General features: G+C 37.9%; 2 protein-coding genes across 2 annotated transcripts in view; one reads left to right on the top strand and one right to left on the bottom strand.

Moving 5' to 3' along the window:
- Positions 1-35: 35 nt before the first annotated feature.
- LOC120806677 (coxsackievirus and adenovirus receptor homolog) lies at positions 36-15,876 on the bottom strand. Its single transcript, XM_040158052.1, has 7 exons — positions 15,774-15,876; positions 13,239-13,414; positions 11,777-11,981; positions 9,806-9,958; positions 8,919-9,041; positions 6,895-7,036; positions 36-231 (listed from the first exon to the last, which is right to left on the bottom strand). Exons 1-7 carry the CDS (start codon positions 15,874-15,876, stop codon positions 36-38), a joined length of 1,098 nt encoding a protein of 365 aa, XP_040013986.1.
- A 3,768-nt stretch (positions 15,877-19,644) lies between these two features.
- Positions 19,645-19,929, top strand: part of si:ch211-127i16.2 (probable flavin-containing monoamine oxidase A) — a 37,854-nt gene continuing 37,569 nt past the window's right edge. The window contains exon 1 of the mRNA XM_040158051.1: positions 19,645-19,878. Coding sequence (XP_040013985.1) covers positions 19,761-19,878 — 118 coding nt within the window. The 5' untranslated portion in view covers positions 19,645-19,760. The remainder of the gene's footprint in view (positions 19,879-19,929) is intronic.

The following is a 19,929-nucleotide window of genomic DNA, read 5'->3' as shown; positions in this document are numbered from 1 at the left end:
CTAAACGCTTCTCACTTCAGCTCAGTTGGTCATTGTCACACTGCGTATCCGTACTTGTTGTCATATTCGACTGGTGTGCAGCTTTTGCTCAAAGGAGGGGGTGTGCGTCCTTCAATGAAAGAGCTCACTTTGGTCCCGTCCACCTGAAAGTACGTCACCTGTGGGTGTTGACTGGCATTCCAGCTCGTAATGCGACTGACCGGGTGGCTGTCAGGAGGCGGAACGTCCTCCCTGTTTGATACCAAAGCAAAAACAACAATGTTAGAGGATTTTACTGGGAGGAAATTATTTTAGCTCAGTTATTTGAATTCAGGGAGTTAGTACTTGATTTCTTTCATGGTTAAATGGCTTAGAAGGCAACTGCGGCAGCTGAGTTTGTGGAGTCAGCTTTCAACTGTAAAACCCAATTAAGGAGCTTCGGGGTACAGCTACATTGACCATCATGGAAATTAGATTTTTATTTGGCCCAGTTCATAGTAATTATTAGCGTTGCAAATATTTATTTTCATAATCAAATCATTGTTCAGTCTGTAAAATGTCACAAAATAGTGAGATTTCCAAGGTGACGGTCTTGCAAAACAGTATTCCATTTACAATGATATGAAAGAGAGAAAAACTGCACATTCTCACATTTTTTTCCCTGTACACTCATGAAGTAGCTGTTATTTCTAAAAGATAACAGAACCAAATTGTTTTGGTTGGCTTCTGTATGCTTAAATCCATATTTAACACAGTGGATGTACAGTATTTACTAAATGAAACAATATTGCCTCATGGGTGAAGAGCATAAATCTTCTTCTTTGCTTATTTGAAGGCTCTTACCAAAAGTGCCTACACTCACTGAGACCCTGCTTTCACTGTCTCTCTTCATCTGAAAAACAAAAATCACCCTGGTGCTGGTTTCAACCAGCAAACATTGACATGAAACATACAGTACAACCTTCCCTCATCAACACTGCTGCCAACATTCAAGCTTAGAAGCTACTTTGCATTCTGCATTTATGTAACTTTGCAGTACCAGCTGGGATCTGCTCCGCTGTCAAAGAAAACACCCGCACAACTGATCGACTTTGGCATTTTCTGCTCCTGTGGAGGCCAAGGACTCAGATTTTTGCTGGTAAAGGGAATAAATTTGCTTTTGTTAAGCTGAAATGGGAAACAGTGTGCCTCAAGTCTTTGAAGCTGTGATTCTTGGGTGTGTGTGTGTTGCCATGCAAAATGGCAGGTTTGCCTTGGACAGGAATGTGTATAAACAAAAGTAAACGAAATTTAACATCAATTACGTATCTTTTTTTTTAAGGTATTCCCACATTTGTTTTGTTCTGCAAGTTATTTTTCTTATCTTTTTACATAAGATTGTTCTGAGAAAAAATTAACATGAAAACAAAATTAGCACGAGTCTTTTTAATGGCTGTGGCTTTATACTGAACTGTTTTGGAAAGAACTACAAAAAATTTTTTCACTGCTTCAAGAACTGTAAAATCCTTCCACCACCCCTGTGGTTTGTACTTAGATACTTGCTCCTTTAATGCTGCTATGTAATGAATAATTTTATGTTAACAATAGATTAAAGGATTATGTGTAATGTGTAGTTCCCCTCAGCTCTGTTAAGCTTTATGGTGTCTTTCAGCTCGCTGTTTTGGTTTTATGGCAGGCAACTTAAATTTTTGGGTTTAGTCTCAGTGTTCTCATTGGTGTTGTTGCAAGACTCAGCAGGGAGCAATTTTCAGTGGAAAAGCTCTGATAAACCCACGGTGCACTACCCTACATCAAACAACAGACAGACAGACAAACAGATAAAGTTAGCAGTCAGCTGGTGAGTGGGTAATAGCTCAAGATATTTCCCAAAGGAGCTGCTGGAAACCAAACCAGAGATAAAAGTATTTATTTATTAGGTGGACAGAAACACAACTCCAAATCCTAATGTTGCTCTGTATTTGCTAGATGTATAAATAAACAATCGTTTGCTAACAAGTTTGCCATATAATACATCACTGATGTGTGAAAGCTTGTTTTTGCTGCCCCCAAGTGGCCAGAGGATCAGATAATGCAGATTTAACATGAGCTACTGCACCCTTACCCCAGATTCACTGCAGATGCTAGACGTCAATGTGTTCAGTCTACACCGACTTCAACCTCCATTGTGGCGTCATCAGCTGTATAATCAGCAGCACCGTTAGAGGTTTGATTCAGTGTGGATTGGGACATTTGTAGAGATGGAAGTGTGTTTGTTTAGTGGAATGGACAAGTGATGGATGTCATAAAAAGAGACGGTTCAAAAAACGCTGCCCTTTACACTGGGTTAAAAGTGGTTAATATCCTATCAATCTATCAGTTTGTGTGTCTGTCTGCCTGTCAATGTACATTCAAGTTTTGTTTTTACATTAGGACTCAAATTTGCAATTCATGCTCTAATGTTTTGGTCCTGATGCGGAGCTCGAGTCTTATTTTTCTCCCTCTATTAATGTTTTTTTCTTTTAGATGCGGAGAACAGAGTAAATGAACTCATATATTGCTCAGCTTGACTCATTCCTGAACTTTTCAAGCTGGAGTGTTTACCTTAAGAACTCTAGTAACTGTAAGATGTAAGTGCGCTATTGTTGTGTGGCTCATTCAAATCACTATAGTTTGACATCTCTCTTTTATGAGCTTTTTTTTTTTTTTTGAACAATGTTACATTCATGATATGGAGAAGCCCATATCAGGATTGTGGCTCACAGTGCTTCTATGTGTCATACACACAACACTGACAACACTGTCCTCCCACATTGACACTGCATGTGGGCTGTTTTAAACTGCATATGAACTACAACCCCAAAATGTTTTGGGATACTTTGTTTATTTGCATAAGGACAAATCGTCTCAGAGGTGTCAGGATGGGAGGTCAGCTGCAGAACATCGCCCTGGAGCAGCTCGGTATTGCGCATCCTTTTCACCAATTTATGTCATCAGAGGAACAAAAACAGCCTGAACCAGGACCTTCTGTTTGAGGCTAGGTGTCCCACGTTGCCCTTTTCAACTGTGTTCCAGAGCAAGAGAGAGATCTCAACTAAAATAGTATTGCTCAATAGCTTAGAAATGTACTTGTGAAAATGTGAAAATTGGATACTCTCACATGTGGATTGTGGATTTTTTTTCGCCCAGAATTAGATATCCACCATTTGTAAACTTCGAGTATTCATATCAAATGATTTGAGGCAGAAAAAGTGTAATTTATCACTTGATATTAGTCATCCCATTTTATGATTAGCCAGCTTCGAGAATGAAACCTAGAGGCCAAGTTAGAAATTTATAATGGAATCCCAGCTCCATCAGCCACATCATGGAATCAGCTTTTTATCAAAACAACTAAAGCAGAATGAGAGGTTGTATTGCCAGAAACGATTTAGATTTAAATTCATTCATGTCCTCATCTCCAGCGCAGTGGAAGGAGTCAGCTTAGTACCTTAAGTCAAAAACAAAAACGGTGTAGGTGTGTTTTAGCATTATCTTATATTATAAATATCAAGACTCAAGCAGCTCTTTCAGGCTATACTTAGGCACAGTGGTGCCTAAATGCTAACGTCAGCATGCTAACATTCTTACAGTGACAATGCTAGCATGCTGATGTTTAGTAGGTAATGTTTACCATGCTCACCATTTTAGTTTAGCGTGTTAGCATGCTGACATTTGCTCGGTAAGATTCACTGTCTGGGGACCACGGATGTTTGTCCGCAATTTCAATGCCACCCCTTTGATATATGTCGAGGTATTTCAGTCTGGATCAAAGTGGTTAACCAACCACATGACTGACGTTGCCATCCCTAGAGCCATGCTGCTAGAAGGCCTAAAAACTGGATGTTCTCTAATGCAATTTCATTTCCTTGAGTTAATGTGGCCCAATTTTTAGTTTAAGTTTAGTTTATCTGAAATTATGACAAGGAGAACATTAAATCACACACAACTAAAAAAATATCAAGAATGACACAATGTAAGTTCAAGTCTCATTTCCATTGTGGTCTATTGTAAAGACAGTAGAGATGGAGGAGTCCAGATCTACAAATTAATTAATACAAAATCCTTATGGGCAAGTCTCACCACTCGGCAGTAATCTTAGCAACGCCCTGGGGAAGTTAATTTGTGCTAACAAGACCAAGCCCCTATCTAAATGAACGGGGAGAGAGTGATAACTTCACTTTCAATGGTCACCGGGACATAAAAATTGCGTCTATAGAATCACCAGTCAAATCTGAGAAAAACTGCCTAAAAAGTTTGGTGATCTTGGCGTTACAGACTTTTCTTTGCAAAATGCTTTAATTGGTTTGTGTCCTCTCATAATGCTTCTGATAATGTCTATATCATCAATAACAGCATTTCAAGTCAAATATTTTAAAAAAAAGTCTAGCACAACAATGCCATCTAGCTTGAAAGAAAATTTCCCATCGTCCTACTTTTTGTGATATGATTTTTCGTAATATGATTTATATGATTTATGCTTAGTGAGGTTTTGTTTTTTTTGCAATTTCCTTCTTTGTATGGGTATTATTTGGAATACGAGTCCACCTATTGGACACATTGATGCACTTGATTCTGATCTACAGCTCACCTTTGCTTTGTTGTAACACTGTTGCCAGCTTGAACACTGAGGAAGAGCAGCTGCATGAAACGTCCATGCAATCCATGAATACACAATTTAAGTGGAGAGCTGTCCATTTGAGTAAATATGTTTTAGAATGTTGTTCTTATGCATTCCTTTTCCTTTTTTAAACCACTTTGTGGTCTTTGGTAGTCTGTGGGTTTGCAAAAAAACCTACCTTATTTTACCATAAAGAATAGTCTTTCAACAAATTGTCATTTTACACTTTTTGTGCAGATTGAACAAACAAGGAGTATTACCTTGATTTGTAAGCTTTAGGTACAGCTGTACTTTGTTACAGTTGAAGAAAACCAGGCTAAGTTTTTCCCTCTATTTCCAGTTTTAATGCTAAGCTAAGCATAATGCTGCCTGAGCGCAACGGAACGATGCTCCATAGCTTTTTTTTTTTTTTGTAACCTAGGAAATATAATATTCGCAGTTTGCATAATCCGGTTGAAATTCACATACATTGTTTTAAGTGTTTGAAGATCCAATCATCACTGAAGGCTATATCATGCAAGAGCAAGTAAAAACAAATTGAATGGTCAAAGAACCTCAACTCATGCATTGAGTAACATGCAAGAAAAGATTCCGCTCTAAGAGTTGCTGCTAGCTGCCAGTAGCCTTTGAGTGGCACAGTCAATTCATTTTTTTCATTGTTGCCTTTTTTCTCATTCGTTCACCTGAATATTGTATTTCCTCAAATAGTGACTGGCCTTTATTCACCTCAGCTGCTCTAGGTAACTGGCCAAATGCCTTAATGATTGGCTCGCTGTCAGCCATGTAATGGTCATTCGACTGATAACAAGATACTAAGACAATATGGACATAATCCTCTTGATATCAGTATCAACCTGTTCTTCTGTAAATAAATGAGTTGCAGCATGAGGCCTTAACAACTATTCATAAAGTCAGTCTAACATTTGATAGTGTGGTCAGTTGTAGTTGACTAATATGGAAACAAATTCTTTCATCTATCCTTGGCAGAAAGCGAATGAACATTATTTTTTATACTGTCAAACTTTTCCTTTAAGATCCACCTATTTTTGCTCATTGTTCTCGCACCTTCCAAAATGTAAAAATTCAAAACACATAATTGGATTTAAATGTAGTATGCCTAGTATATTTTTAATTGAATGCACTGAAAGCTGAATATAGAATTTAATTAAACTGACATACAGTAGTTTTACCCAGGAAGAGCTTTTAACGTCCTTTTGAAATGTCACTTTCCAATGTGGTTCCATGAGTTAATAAACTGTATATGAATACTCCAAGTCTAAGACAGGAACACCCAGGAGAGTTTGTTGACACTAGAGAGCTTCTCGTGTTTCAAACTCTAAAGAAAGATAGAGAAGATCAATAAGAAGAAAGAGTTTGTAACTTTTAATGAATCCCACTCAGACTTTCAAGCGAAGTGTACTGCAGAACTGATGTTATTTATAGTGTCAGCAGTTATATTTGCATCAATATACCTGAAGAAAATCAGGTATATATATATGGCATATATGGCAAAGGCGTCATTGTTCTGCTACATATATTTACATGTGTGTGTGTGTATATATATATATATACACACACACACACATATATATATATATATATATATATATATATATATATATATATATATATATATATATATATATATATATACACATGTATATATACATATGTATATATATATATAAATACATTAGACTGCAGATGACACTATCTGGGTCCAAACTTGTCTCTAAGAGTCTTGTATAAAACATATCCTTTTGAATTTATATTTTTGTTGTATTAACATATTTCTTTCCTGGTTTTAATTCAAGCCTACTATTTTGTTTCTATTCTTAACCAAATGGCTTTGAAGTTTGTTGTTTTATATCTTGAAATACACATTTCTAATTGCCTCTCTGTCTTCTAAAGTTCAGTTGTTGATGTCTTGTTTTTGATGTCTGTTCTCATTTGTCTCTTTTTATTTTATGTCTCATGAAGCAGAAAAAAATCTTCTTGTTATTACTACTCTATGTAGATGTAAAAAGTGCACACAAGACTGTTTTATCCAAATATTCATAACCTCTAAAGTAGCTGACAAAACCACTCAACACTAACAGAGGCAGGAGTTTCTTGCTCATGGGACTTTTCAGTGAAAAATGAGGACTAGGAGAAAATTGTTCGACAATATTCGTGGAATTGTTCCTTCCTTTCAGCAGCTCATTTATCTAGCCATCAAGCTGTCAACACCTTTACGTCTGCCCTGCTTTCTCAGTTGGAGCGATGGGGCTGTACAGTACCTGATCTCATTGGAGAACTCTTTCTCATAGCAATATCTGTTGCTCAACTTCTGGGAAAGAAGCCCGATGATGACCAGCAGGATGAAGATGAGTAGCAGAGAACCCACAACGGTGCCAACTATCACCGCTGCTCTGTTTGGAGCTGTAAAATCAGTATGAATAAGGAGGAATTATTATCTCAGAAGCTGTATGATAGAATAGAAGTGTGAAGAATACATTATACTGTTTTATTCTTATTGTCAAGTGTAGTGGTTCCTAACTCTTCTGGCTTGTGACCCTTTAAAGTCAAATGAAGTCTTCTCACAACTCTTCATTACAGGTTGTATTGTCACTGTCCACTGTAAATCATGTATTGCCAAAATGTCAACTTTTCATGAAATGAATTTCATGGAAGAAAAACAACTATTTTTTCTTTTTTTTTTAAAAGAAATACTACTTCCACATTTTTGGAAATATGCTTATTTGCTTTTATTGCCAAGGGTTATATGAGAAGATCAATGCCACTCTCGTCTGCATGCTAAATATGAATTGCCAGCAGTTGATTAGCTTAGCTTAGCACAAAAGACTGGAAACTGGGAAAAAAGCCAGGCCAGCTCTGTCCAGACATAAAGAAAATTGCACCTCTAAAGCTAACTAATTAAAACACTATATCTTGTTTGTTTAATCCGTAGAAAGACCCAAGTGGTAGGTAATGTGGAAAGTTTTTCACTGGGAGCAGTAACGTCCTGCACATTGTCTGGTAAATAACCAGAATATTTTTTGGCTTTCACATTTAACTGTTGGCAAAAACGCAAATAAGCACAGAGTATTTCCCAAAATGGCACCTTCCTTCCATTTTTTTGACAATGTATCTTTGCAATAATTCAGTTAGTTTTATATGGGTTATCTTTATCCTAAAATGTTAAAGTAAAGATATGAAGGCACATGGTTTTCACTGGTCAGTGACAACATGTGAGCAGCTCAGACAAAGACACAATGTTCTTTCCTCAGACTGTTTCATTTCAAAATGTTTCAAAGGCCTGAAGAGGTGCAATCATCCAATATATATAAAAAGTCAAAAAATAGACTGAATTTTGTGCAGTAAAGTTGTTCTTATTCTATAAATTCTCGTTGTTCATCTTGCAAACTCTTTGTGAGAGTTCTGGGACAGCTCCCTGCACTTTAAATGAACATGAACGGTTCCCTGCCTAAAGCCAAAAATCTGAGCACTGAGACTAGGAGTTATGGGCTCGACGAGATGGAGGTGTGCTCCACAGATCATGAGGCGCACAAAGACAAACTCATTTTGCGGAACCATTGAATGGAGTTCGCTCGTTTGAGCCCGAATCCAGGGAGGATTTATTCTGTAATGGTATGCGGAATCACTGACTGTACTCCCCGTTGGTGCTCTCACAGTCACTAGATTCATTCCCTTGTGAGACAACTCTGGTATCTCTGGTTTCTGTCTTGCTCAGAGCTGTCCACAGATATTACTGATCACGGACTGTCCCCATTTTAGGAAATTTCTAGACTTTCTGTTCAACTTTGTAGTGCCTCTATTTATATTCATACACTCTGCCAACTAATCAAAGCTGATGAGGTGCTTTTCATCAGTCCACCTATTTTGTGTTGCGTTTTTGTTTCACTTACGCTACATTAAGCTATTAGGGACCATTGACTTACAGTACAAGGCAGCAGAATCATTTCAGCACTACTAATGAGTGACTGTGACTCAACAGCAGGAAGTCAGTGATAATGAGCGGATGGCCAAAAACTTCCTTGAATAAAGTTTTTCCTTTATTAACTAACTAATTAATTAACTGAGTAACTAAAGTTACTCCTGTCAAAACAACATAATAAGGATGATTCACCGATATTACTGAGCACCGTGACTAGACCCGGTGTGTGAGAAGTGGAGCAATGAGGAGACTGTGGCACAACTACAGAGAGGGAAGACTTAAGAGGATGAAATCTAGGTCTTTCATGATCACATGAGTGTGTCATGCATGAAAGGAAGCATTCTGTGAGGGGGTGTATTCCCTTACGATTGTTCGCTTTCAGGTTGATCCTGCAGTGTTCGGCTCCAACAGCATTGTTCACCTCACAAACGTAGATTCCTGCAAAGCTCTGCGAGTGGTTGCTGATTTTCAGCTCCCCGGTTACACTGTCTGAGAGAACAGGCACACACCCACAAACACAGATTAACACATGCAGTACGTACTGTACACACAGGAGCCTAAGATGAAGGACAGGCTACATCAGATGTGATGCTGAGTGGTTTTTCTGCATGTAGGATAATTTAAGCGAGACCTTCTTGAGGCTCGTTGTTTTTGGTTTTTATGATTCTTCACCGAAACATGTATAGATTTTTTTAAAAGCATATCTGTTCACACTGGTTTTTCAATTATGTCAGCATGCAGCCAAGACTTATTGTGTTTCCTACTGCAAGGGAACAATGATCATTGCAGTTCACAGTAAACAATGTCAAGAACAACTCAGGAAATGTTTAATGTTTTAAAGAGGGAAAAGAAAATGGGGAGAAAATGCCAATAGGCTGCCGATCGTGCACCAGAGTCCCTCCAAGTAGTTCTTACTACATAGTGTTATCCTGCAGATCATTGTTTCTTAAAGATATTTTCACCTGGATTTTCTATTGTTTAGGATAGTTTTCATTTCAATAATCAATAAAAGTAAACACTAATCCCTTTTTCTTAAAAAATAAATGCTGAAAATAATAAGCACATACTGAACGGTGAAAAAAAGGAAGGCGTTCACTGAGTTTTGCTCACACAGAATAGAATACTACGGTACCATCCATCCCCAGCCCCCACCCAAACACACACGCACACACACGCACACACACACACACATACATACAGTATGTCTCAGTCATGTGTAGTAGCATCATGACATCAGCAGAGGTCACACTTACTCTGTGTGGCTGTAGCGGGGATGGGGCCTGCACTTTCTCTCCTCCAAGAGTATTTTAAGGGAGTGGAGCCTTTTGCAGATTGGCAGTGCAGAGCCACAGTCTCGCCCACCAGTTCCCCTCCCTCCACCCAGCACTTAGGCACAGACGGCTTCACTAAAATTACACAACAAATGGACAATTTCATGCTGCCATTTCCAGTCTGTTTCTTAAAAAACAGTACAGTTTAATAGCATCAGGATGAAATTGGAGGACCCATGTTGACTCTGGCTTTCATAAGAAGAATTCACACCATATAGATGGGTGACCAAAAGAAATGGAAGAGCTTATGATGGCAAGGCTAAAAACATTGGGCTTGAACCCAATGTTGTCCTGTTTTGACAAGGTGAAGGAGGATAGAAAATGGTAACAATTAAGGTGAGGTTGATTACGTGAGACGATACTTATGGTGAAAGTTGTTTCATCTACAACATTTCACACAGCTGAGTGTGCTCTTCTTGGTTTACACAACAGTGGAAGAAATCCAAAGGAATCCATCCATCCCTTCCTTCATGCAATTTCGTTACCACTCTGACTGTGAAAAACAACAGAAGCCGTTAGTTGTAATTATTGTGACTATATGAACCAAGCAGGCTCATATAGGTCTTGAGCAAATGAACAACAGAGACAAAGTTTCACATGCACAGTACTGTATCTTTTGTTAATCTAATTACAGGAAGTGATTAAGTTCATTGAAGTTGTATAGAGAAATGAAATGAAATCGATGCTCTGTTAACCTGTAGCTTTGACTGATCACCTAATAAAATGAAAAGTTGCTCTAAGAAAATTTTTAACTAATTCCAGATCAAAACTTCCCCTTTAAAACTGTATCTCTGATGGACCCTATATTCCATTCTTGTAGTTTTTTAACTGGGACAATTATTTGCTCAATCATGAAACATCTTTGTAAGAAGTTATTTAATACAGTATTCAGTCTTAAAATCATAATAAAGAAATCTGTCAGTGAGGTGACCCACTTCCGCCCAAGCTACTGCTGAAGCTCTTCAAACAAAATGAGTTGGACTAGAATCAAGTAAATTACTTTACTTCCCTGGATACTCTTACGACTGATTACAATGAAGACTGGTGAAATGCTACTTCGAAAAAACTGTAACCTTTTTTTTCAGTCTCTCATCAACTGCTTATTCTGTATCAGTTACAGTTTCAGAGAAAGCCGTCGTCCTTCAATTAATTCACTTAATCGCATTGGTCAAAACTGTGGCCACAGCTACCTCTATCAAGGCACCTGTCTCTCAGGTCTCATCAGCAGATGAAGCAAATTTCCTGTTTCATGTTTGTTTGCTCTGAAACAGTGAATGGTGGGAAACTGTTAAAAGGGTCTAAAATAGTAAAGGTGTAGTTTTGGGTGATGTGTTTTTATGATGTATTCTTCCGACGAATAACATTCATGTTCTCATACACCAGGGAAATTTTTCTGTATTTTAGATATAATGGGCTGAACACTAGTGCAAATTGCACAATTTGACCCAAAATTAGGGAGCAATTGCTCATTAAAATAATGTTTCTCTTACACAACAAAACCTGACTGATAAAAGTCTTTTATAACATCAGATGTTGAGAAAGCCATTATCTTCTCTGTTTTTGTGACCTTTAACAAAACTGAGCGCAACAAACCACTAATGAATAAAGAGTATGGAATCATTGTAGTAACTGTAGTACTCTCCAGAGATTAAACCATACCTGATAGTAGAAATTTTCTTTTGTGGCAAACTGCAAGTGTAATGCACACTTGATTTGACAAGGAAATGTTACATTCTTTGGTAGATTAGGTGTCCCAAAATATTAAAAGTAAATTGTGCAGCTGCTTTTTTCAATAAAACCAAACATCACATAGCTGTCAGGGTGGATGGCCATAAATAAAGGAATCAGGTGACATGTGTTAACCCCCAGATGCAACCAAATGCCCAGTCTTACCCAGTACCACCAGTGACACCCTATGCATGTCCACTCCAGGTGATTTCATCACTTTACATTGGTAGGTAGCACTATGAGCAGGTGACAGTGGAGAGATTGAGAGTGAAGCGTCACCCATTGAGGGGTCACGAGCAGCAAATCTGAGCCCTTTTGCCAGAGCGTTGTTACCATGGAGGTATTCAGTCCCGCTGGTATAGGACATTAGCTGATGGAAAATAAAGAAAAATAAGTAACAAAGAAGTCGGAATCACACTTTTAATTGCTTTTAGTAAATTAAACTGACATTAACATTGAATCAAATGACTAAATGTAATGGTAAAGGGGTGCCTCACAGTCACAAGTCCACCAAGAAATACCACCAACCCTGCAGCTCTATTGTTGTCTTTTAGCTCATTGTTTTGGTTCTACTGCACATTTACTGTGTAGTTCAGTCTGAACACTCTCTAGCTGTTTTCAGCGAACTAGCTCTGATAAATCCCCCTGTACGCTCGTTACTGAGCTCTCCTGCCCTCTAGTGGACAAAAAATGATTAGGGCACCTTTACATTTGCAGTGGATAAACATTTTAATTAATTTACAGGAAAAATCTGGAAAGGACAGTAGTGTTTGACTGCAGAACAATGTATTTAATTTGCAAAAGAATGAATAATCTGCACTGGTCACTTGTCTACAACAGCCCCTGGTCAACTCTTGTATTGACTGTGATCAAATGTCGGCTGCCTAAGGGCAGAGATGAGGAAAAAAACATCCTTTCATGTCTCAATCAATGTCTCAAAATAATCCACACTCCAGTCTCCTGGACTAAATTCTGATTTAGAGTAGTAGAGGCACAAGCCCAAGGCACAAGAGTTTGAAAAAGAGGTGTGAAATCTGAATAGATGAGATGTTTTAAAGATGCTGTTGTCATGAGACTAAGATTGTATTGTGGTTTGTAGCTGTTGTGTTGACGTAATTAAGTTCCGGATCCTTACTGGCTCAAATATGCTCTTCCATTTTCTCTCTTCCATAATTTCAAAATAACTTCCTAATATTTTCATATTTTTCCGGAAAGAACTTTGTAATTTGGTAGCAATCAATTAGTACATTTCTAATCAATCAATTCCAATTAATTGTTTACGGAGTCTTTTTAGTCAGTGCACAGCAGGTAAGGTGAAAATACAAAAACATAATGATACAATCTTCAGCATATATGAAGACTAAAGTTCCCAAGATTAAATGGATAGGGAATCAATACTTCTAGCTTGCACTGTATTTTTAGAACCTTTCTATTTTCTGTACATTTTGACCCATATTTAAATACATGTTCTTGGAAATTGACTGAAAATTATTCAGAAATCGTGGACCCAGAACATGATGCATCACCTTTCCATCGAGTCAGTGAATTCTGCTTTATAATCCCCATATATCAGACCCTAAATATACAGTTAGAGTATGTATTGCACCATCAACATTCAGCTTCTCACCATCTGATCTTTCCGCGTGGTGTCTGGACTGACCACAGACCATTCAATGTCAAGTTCTCCAGTGTCAAAGGGGCTCAGTGTGTAGCTGCAGCTCAAAGTCACGCTCTCCCCCTCAGCCTTCTGGATGGTCTGTGGGCCCATGGATGTCACCTGCATCCCTTGCATACATCTCAATTCTTCAGAAATTCAGACAAGTCTTAAAATTAATCACGGAAAATAATTAGCTGTTTCTAAATCCCTTCTTTAAATCCTCAGGGAGTAAGTGTTATTTTTTCACATTCACGGAGCCACAGTTCAGGGTTTCCATGCAGACAGTTTTGTGGATACATTTAATATTGATTCAGATTCTTTCCTCAAAGGATGTCTGACTAAGAAAGCAACAAAACACAAACATAGTAGCTGCAGTCAAATGCCACTCAGGAATATGAAAGGGTCTTAAAGGAATGACATTAAGAATTTTTAGGACTAATTTCATACAGTAGTTATAATTAAAAAGAGCTCAATAAGCAGCACGCCAGAAAAAATCAGGTCAAGTTTTTACAGTCCAGACGTAAAGTTTTTGGACAGTTGCACATTTTTTTGTCGCTGAGCATCAGCACATTCAATTTGAAATAAAAATGGATACAATGGATACTACATTAAAGTGCCAAGTTCCAGCTTTAATTTGATTTGGTTTACCTGAACACTGATAGAAATGTGTAGGGGATATAGCTCTTTTAACACGTAGGGTCCAAATTTCAAGGGTTCAAAAGCAATTGGACACATTGCTACTGTGTTTCTTGGGCAGCTCTGTGTGGTTTCAATGTTATTTCGTGCACTGATTGAGAGCTGAGCGTTGCCTTTTCCAGTAGACTGAGGTGGAGTTGTCTGTCAATAGGAGGAGTGAAGAGGTGACCATGCAAGTGAAGAAGACAATAATGTGGATAAAAAAGCAAAAATCTGTCAGAGAGATATCAAAGGTAGTTAGTTTGCCAAAATCAACAGCTGGGTAAATTCTAAAAAAGCTGGTGTGTACAGGAAAACTTGAAAATGGCAAACAAGTGGACAGACCGAGGAGCACAAGGAAAATCATTTGCATGGCGAAGAAAAACCCCTTCATGACTGCACAGCAAGTCCATAATGCTCTCCAGGGTGTAAGCGGACATGTTTCCTTGTCGATGATATAAAAAGAAGACTTCATGCCCACAACCTCAGATGATTAACCACAAGATGCAAACCCTTGGTAAAGCTCAAAACCAGAAAGACCAGGCTGCAGTTAAAAAAAACACACAAAAGGAAATCAGTAGAATACTAGAACAATGCACAGCTCATGAGCAAAAGCCAACACCTCATCTGTCAAACATGGTGGTGGTTCTGTTATGGCTTGGGCATGTAAGGCTGCCAATGGAACTGGGTCACTGGCATTTACTGGTGATTTCACTGCTGACAGAAACAACAGGATGAATTCAGAGGTACATAGGAGCATTCTGTGGTCACATTCAGCCAAATGCATCGAAACTCATTGGACGACATATTATCTTTCAGCAGGACAACACTGCAACAAAACAAAACGGAGCTTTTCCTGGTGAAAAGGTGGGATATCCTCAACTGGCCGACTCAGTCACCTGACCTAAGTCTTGACTGAGCAGCAGTCCAATTTGTGAAGACCAGACCAAGGTCAGGGAGACCCCACAACAAGCAAGACCTGAAGGAGGCTACAGTGAAGCTCTGGGAGAGCATCACTGGGAAGATATAAAGTATCTGCTGATGTTTGTGGGTCACAGACTTCAGGCAGTGATTGACTGCAAAGGATTTTCCACAAAATATGAGTATGATGATTTTGTTTGACTTCATGTGTATCTGTTCAAACTTTGAGCAATATGTGTTGACTATATCTCCCACACAGTTCTTTCTATACTGATATAAACCTGCTCAAATGAAAGCTGAGACTTGGCACTTTAATGTCATATCCATATTATTTTTATTTCAAATTGAATGCGCAGAAGCGAAAAGCCTGGTCTGGACTTTATATAACTCTTGACAAAACAAATTCTACACAGCTTTTTAATAGTTCCGCCACAAGGTGTTCCAGAGAATATTGTACAATAAAAGACAATTTGTGTAATATAACTGTGCAGTGCTTTTATTCAGGTTTGTATTAATGTACTTGAAAAGAAACTGTATATTCTAAATAATGTTCTTTGCTTATAGTACATAAAAATATACTTTTACCAACCTACATGCGCATTTGTATCAAGAGCCACACCTTCAAGACAAAAAAACAAACGCTCAAATCCCTGGAACATTAGGGACTCAACAGTCATCTGGAGGCTTAATCTGTGAGCACCTTGGTGACACATGGGAAATTTCACAGCACCGAGGCCTAAATCTCAGCAGTGTTCAGCAGAGACAAGACATGCAGCTAACAGGGATAATTTCTCAAAAGAAGCTTCATTCAATGCCATGTCATGAAATACAGTGTAGTAGTTAACATAGGGAACAGACGCTGTATCTGTGTTATCTATTATTTATGTGCTTACGTGTTTGTATTCTTACCTGTGCTCAAGAGAGTAGCAGTGCATAACAAGAAGCCAGAGATCCAGGGCAGACAGCCGGGGGAGGAAGCTGACCTCCAGTGACTGCAGCTTTGTCTGAACATAGTGGCCCTGTTTGAGATAAAATCATTGAGAGCCAGTGGTCAAAAACACAGATTATAGCAGAAAGACAGTACAGCATCTATTCACGTATAACATATGCTGGCATATGAAACTGGTCTTTTCAACTGGTAATAAAGGTATGCATATCAACAAATTTTAAGAGAATCAAAAAAAAAAAGCATGAATGCAAACCAAAAAGTTCCATATTTAAGCTGTGGAGGAAGGATATATTGATATTACCTGAATGCACATACTACATCCAAACGCCTGGCAATGGAATACAAAGTGCTGCTTGGTGCTCCTGCTTTACAGTGAGCCCCTCCCTTACATACTCCTCCTCCTTATCACAGAGCCTTTGGGATGGATGGCCGCTCCACCTGTATTACCTGTTTACCAGGAGGTCTCCTTGGTATTGCTTTACCAAATATTTGCACTCTGTTTTTTTGGGGGGTTTTTTTGACCGCAAACACCACATCTAAATGAAACAAAACGAAAACAAAACCGATGAAGATGTGTTTGAGGTAATCAGTGCCCTTCCAGCTGAACAAAAATGCAAAGCAATCTCTTGGTAGGCAAGTGAAACTGGAGGAGCTGATGATGATGAGCTTTGGAAACTTAAGGTGCTAATTAGAATGAAACTGAACTATACTAAAAGCAGAAAACACAATACTGCTTTGTCTATTGTCAATAATATTTACTTGCTTATTTGTTTATTTAGTTGTTTTTCTGTCTGGCTGTTCACATACATGTCCATTAGTCATTAACTTCATTTTTCATCTATTTGAATATTTTTTGACTTTATTGGTATCACTTTGATCCCAAAAAGGCTTCGTCATAAAAACCAACTCGCAAAGGCATACACCTCTACAGTACATGCCTTCTTATTGCATACACAATACACCACACACCACTTTAGCACCTCTCATTTCTCAGATGCCGGTGGTTTCATGATAATAAGGCAGACAAAGAGAGCACATGAGGTCTCAAGTGACAAGAAACTGATTATTCAGCCAAAAAACACAAGCCAGCGAGGTTTGTATACATTACCAGGATGTATGATAAAAACTACAAAGCTTATCTCTGTGCCAAGTCTGCAGGGAAGCAGCCTTTATAAATAAGAAACAGTGGGGTATCCTTCAACAGACACATGAAGAAATCAGATTAGTGATAAAGTCAAAAAAATCAAACACCTCTAAATCTTAATGTGAATTTTCTCTTGTAGTCGCTACATTCATATTAAAAGCTTTGGTCAGTGTTTTTGAAAAACATTTTTTTTATTTATATCCACCAGTTGATAAAGTAGGGATGCGAAAGACAGACTCGGATAAGTCTAACAACCAGCTAAACTCCTCTCGGACCTTGAACACTCACTCTTTTCAAAATTTGAGCAGCCTATGTATGGTATTCTGAGAAACTGCCTTAATGAAGCTACTATGGAAAGCAAAATTTCTTAGTTATGTGTTCTTGCAAGAAGAAAATATATGTAATTGGCTTAAAAGCATGAGATTGATTCTCCTCGCTTTTTCCAAATTTGTTGATTGTTGTTGAATGTTAACAAGAAAAAAAAAACCATTTGAATACCTATACATACACTTTTATACCTCCAATCAGTCTCTTTGTGGTATTCTATAATGAGTTCTAATAAAGACAAATTCACAATACTGTTGTTCATTCCCAGAGTGCTGCTTAGGCTATACTGGCGTTTAACATGAATGATCACAGAGGAAGTTAGAGGCGATCAAAGGTTATCTGTTTAACGGCACCACAGCCCTCGACCCAAAAAACTCCACTTACCAAAAACTGACACCAAAACAAAGCTAATGGGAACATGAATACTTAGAATCATGAGGTGGACAGAAACATGACTCAGCACGAATAAGACTGGAATAAGAATAATGTTGTTGTTTGCGGGATATTTTAAAGACTTGAAACCGAATCCTAAACAAAACAGCCATCAGAACCCATTTATACTCACTGCTGAAACTGATGAAACTGCATAAAAGTTACAATTGGCAGATTAATTTGCATGCTGTTTGTGATTACAGCGAGTACTGTATCAGAAGCTATTTACTAGCTACTGAGCTAGCGAGCTTAGCACCTGCAGACAGGTTTTCTTTTTGTCTTGTCTAAGTAGGTGGATACCATACACGCCTACAAGCCAAGTTTGGTTTCTCTGGGATTAATGTTTCTTGAGCTAGAAAACAGCTTTTGTGGAGAAAAACAAAGACACAAGAAAACAGGCAACCTAAGCCAATACAACAATGAGCTTCAGTGCTTGGACTAATACACAAATCCTAGAAAATTAAACATATGTCTTACTTTTTTCACCAACCCTTGTTGGCTTTTGATGCAACTGTGTTACACTATCTCATTTTTTTTTTAAAGAAATTCATCAGTTATTTGGGTACTGACTAGAAGCATCCTTGTCATTTTGTGAGCAACTGGGAGAAAATGAAGCAACCAAATGAAACTCAAGGTGGCAGCTCTTGTTTCATAGCATACACTGATGAATCTCTGACCTCACTGACATTACATTAGGTTCGACACATTATGTTCTGCTTTGGTTCCTATACAGATACTTTATTGAAGCTGAACTACTGACCACACTCTGGACAATTTGCAGTGCCAGTCATATCTCTTACCCCCATTGTGCTGAGAGTTTACTCTTTTCTTTTTTCAAGGTATTATTCATTTCTTTTAACTTTCTTGTAAAAGTTTCAAAAACAAAAGATCTTAGAAATGCAGCAGCAGAAGTGAGGCAAAAAACAAAAAAAGGCACAGCAAATAAAAATATGCAAAAAATAAAAACAGGGCAAAAAGAAAGAAAATCAATTTAAATAAACAAATAAAAGGTGATTAAATAAGAGTAGATGGAGCCCCAATAACAGAGTTGCATTATGACCCAGCAGTAACATTCACTTTTCTGTTTTGTTTTCCATTTTGATGGTTTTTTTGGCCTAAGAAATAATTTCTAATGAAAGGTACCATTTATTTTCAAATTTTTTAGTCCATAGTTTCTGTTTTTCTGTTTGTTTTTTTCATTTCATACACTCTTTTTAATCTGCTTGTCCATTTTCCTGTGGAAGGTGCACCCTTGTTGAGCCAATGTCCAGTAATACATTTCCTTGCCATCAGAATATTTAATACATGAAAGTCGACAATCTTCATGGAGGACTGCAGTCTTACTGCATACTGGCAATAGCTTGATTTACTATTAATTACTCCATTCTGTGTATCAATATTATATTTTTAAATGGATGATTTTTTTAAGTACTGTATGCCCCAGTTGGAGTTTTTCAATAAAAAATGTCTTAATTGTACATACTGAAAAAAAATCTGATGTTTCAAAAACAACACTGTGTAAACAGATTTGGAGTTAGAGATGGGTTATCAGGCACATCTTTCTTTAAGGGCGGTCTCGGAGCTGAAGTTGTTAAATAGACAGTGTGGTCTAATATGGCCTTCAGTTCAGTTTGACTCAAGTTCAAAGTCATGCACACATAAAAGAATAACTCAGTTACTGTATTCATAATAAATTAAAATTGAATTAAAATTAATATTTTGAACATTTACAATCTTTTTTTAAACACTGTGTTACGGATGCACAAAACTTTACTTCTGACAATGCCTCTACTGTTCAAAAATGAAAAATCTCTCCTGGCTTTTATTGCTGGAATTTACACAACTGATTCTCTGCCAAGTAGGTCACAAGCTCAGTTGTTCACAGTTCCAAAGTGCACTTTTATGAAAGCAGCCCAGAATTTGCAAGATAACCTAATTGACACGAGAAAGAACAGGGAGTACGAGTTGGATTTCTGTCTCTGACTCCACAGTTTACCAGCACATTTAAGTTGGCACAAAAAAACCTAGTCAATTGATCTTGACTATGACTGCGGAAATGTGGGACGTTGTAATTGTTGGCGCCGGACTATCTGGACTGAGTGCAGCTCATTTGCTAAGAAAAAGGGATGCCGAGTTGAGAATACTGATACTGGAAGGAAAAGGTTTGTAGAATTGTATCATGATCGAAAGCAACTGGTAACCTGAAATGAGTC

The sequence above is a fragment of the Xiphias gladius genome, chromosome 20 (assembly GCF_016859285.1).
Source record: "Xiphias gladius isolate SHS-SW01 ecotype Sanya breed wild chromosome 20, ASM1685928v1, whole genome shotgun sequence".
NCBI classification, from domain to species: Eukaryota; Metazoa; Chordata; class Actinopteri; order Istiophoriformes; family Xiphiidae; genus Xiphias; species Xiphias gladius.
Note: the sequence above shows the minus strand (reverse complement) of the source record. Positions and strands in the feature narration are given on the sequence as shown.

Bases quoted from the DNA above. Each gene is read 5' to 3' on its own strand.
- LOC120806677 (XM_040158052.1), bottom strand. From the start codon at position 15,876: ATGTTCAGACAAAGCTGCAGTCACTGGAGGTCAGCTTCCTCCCCCGGC. The intron at 13,415-15,773 runs GTAAGAATACAA...GAATTTCTGAAG, and splicing joins TGCTACTCTCTTGAGCACAG to AATTGAGATGTATGCAAGGG. The intron at 7,037-8,918 runs GTAAGGGAATAC...CTGATTTTACAG, and splicing joins CAACCTGAAAGCGAACAATC to CTCCAAACAGAGCAGCGGTG.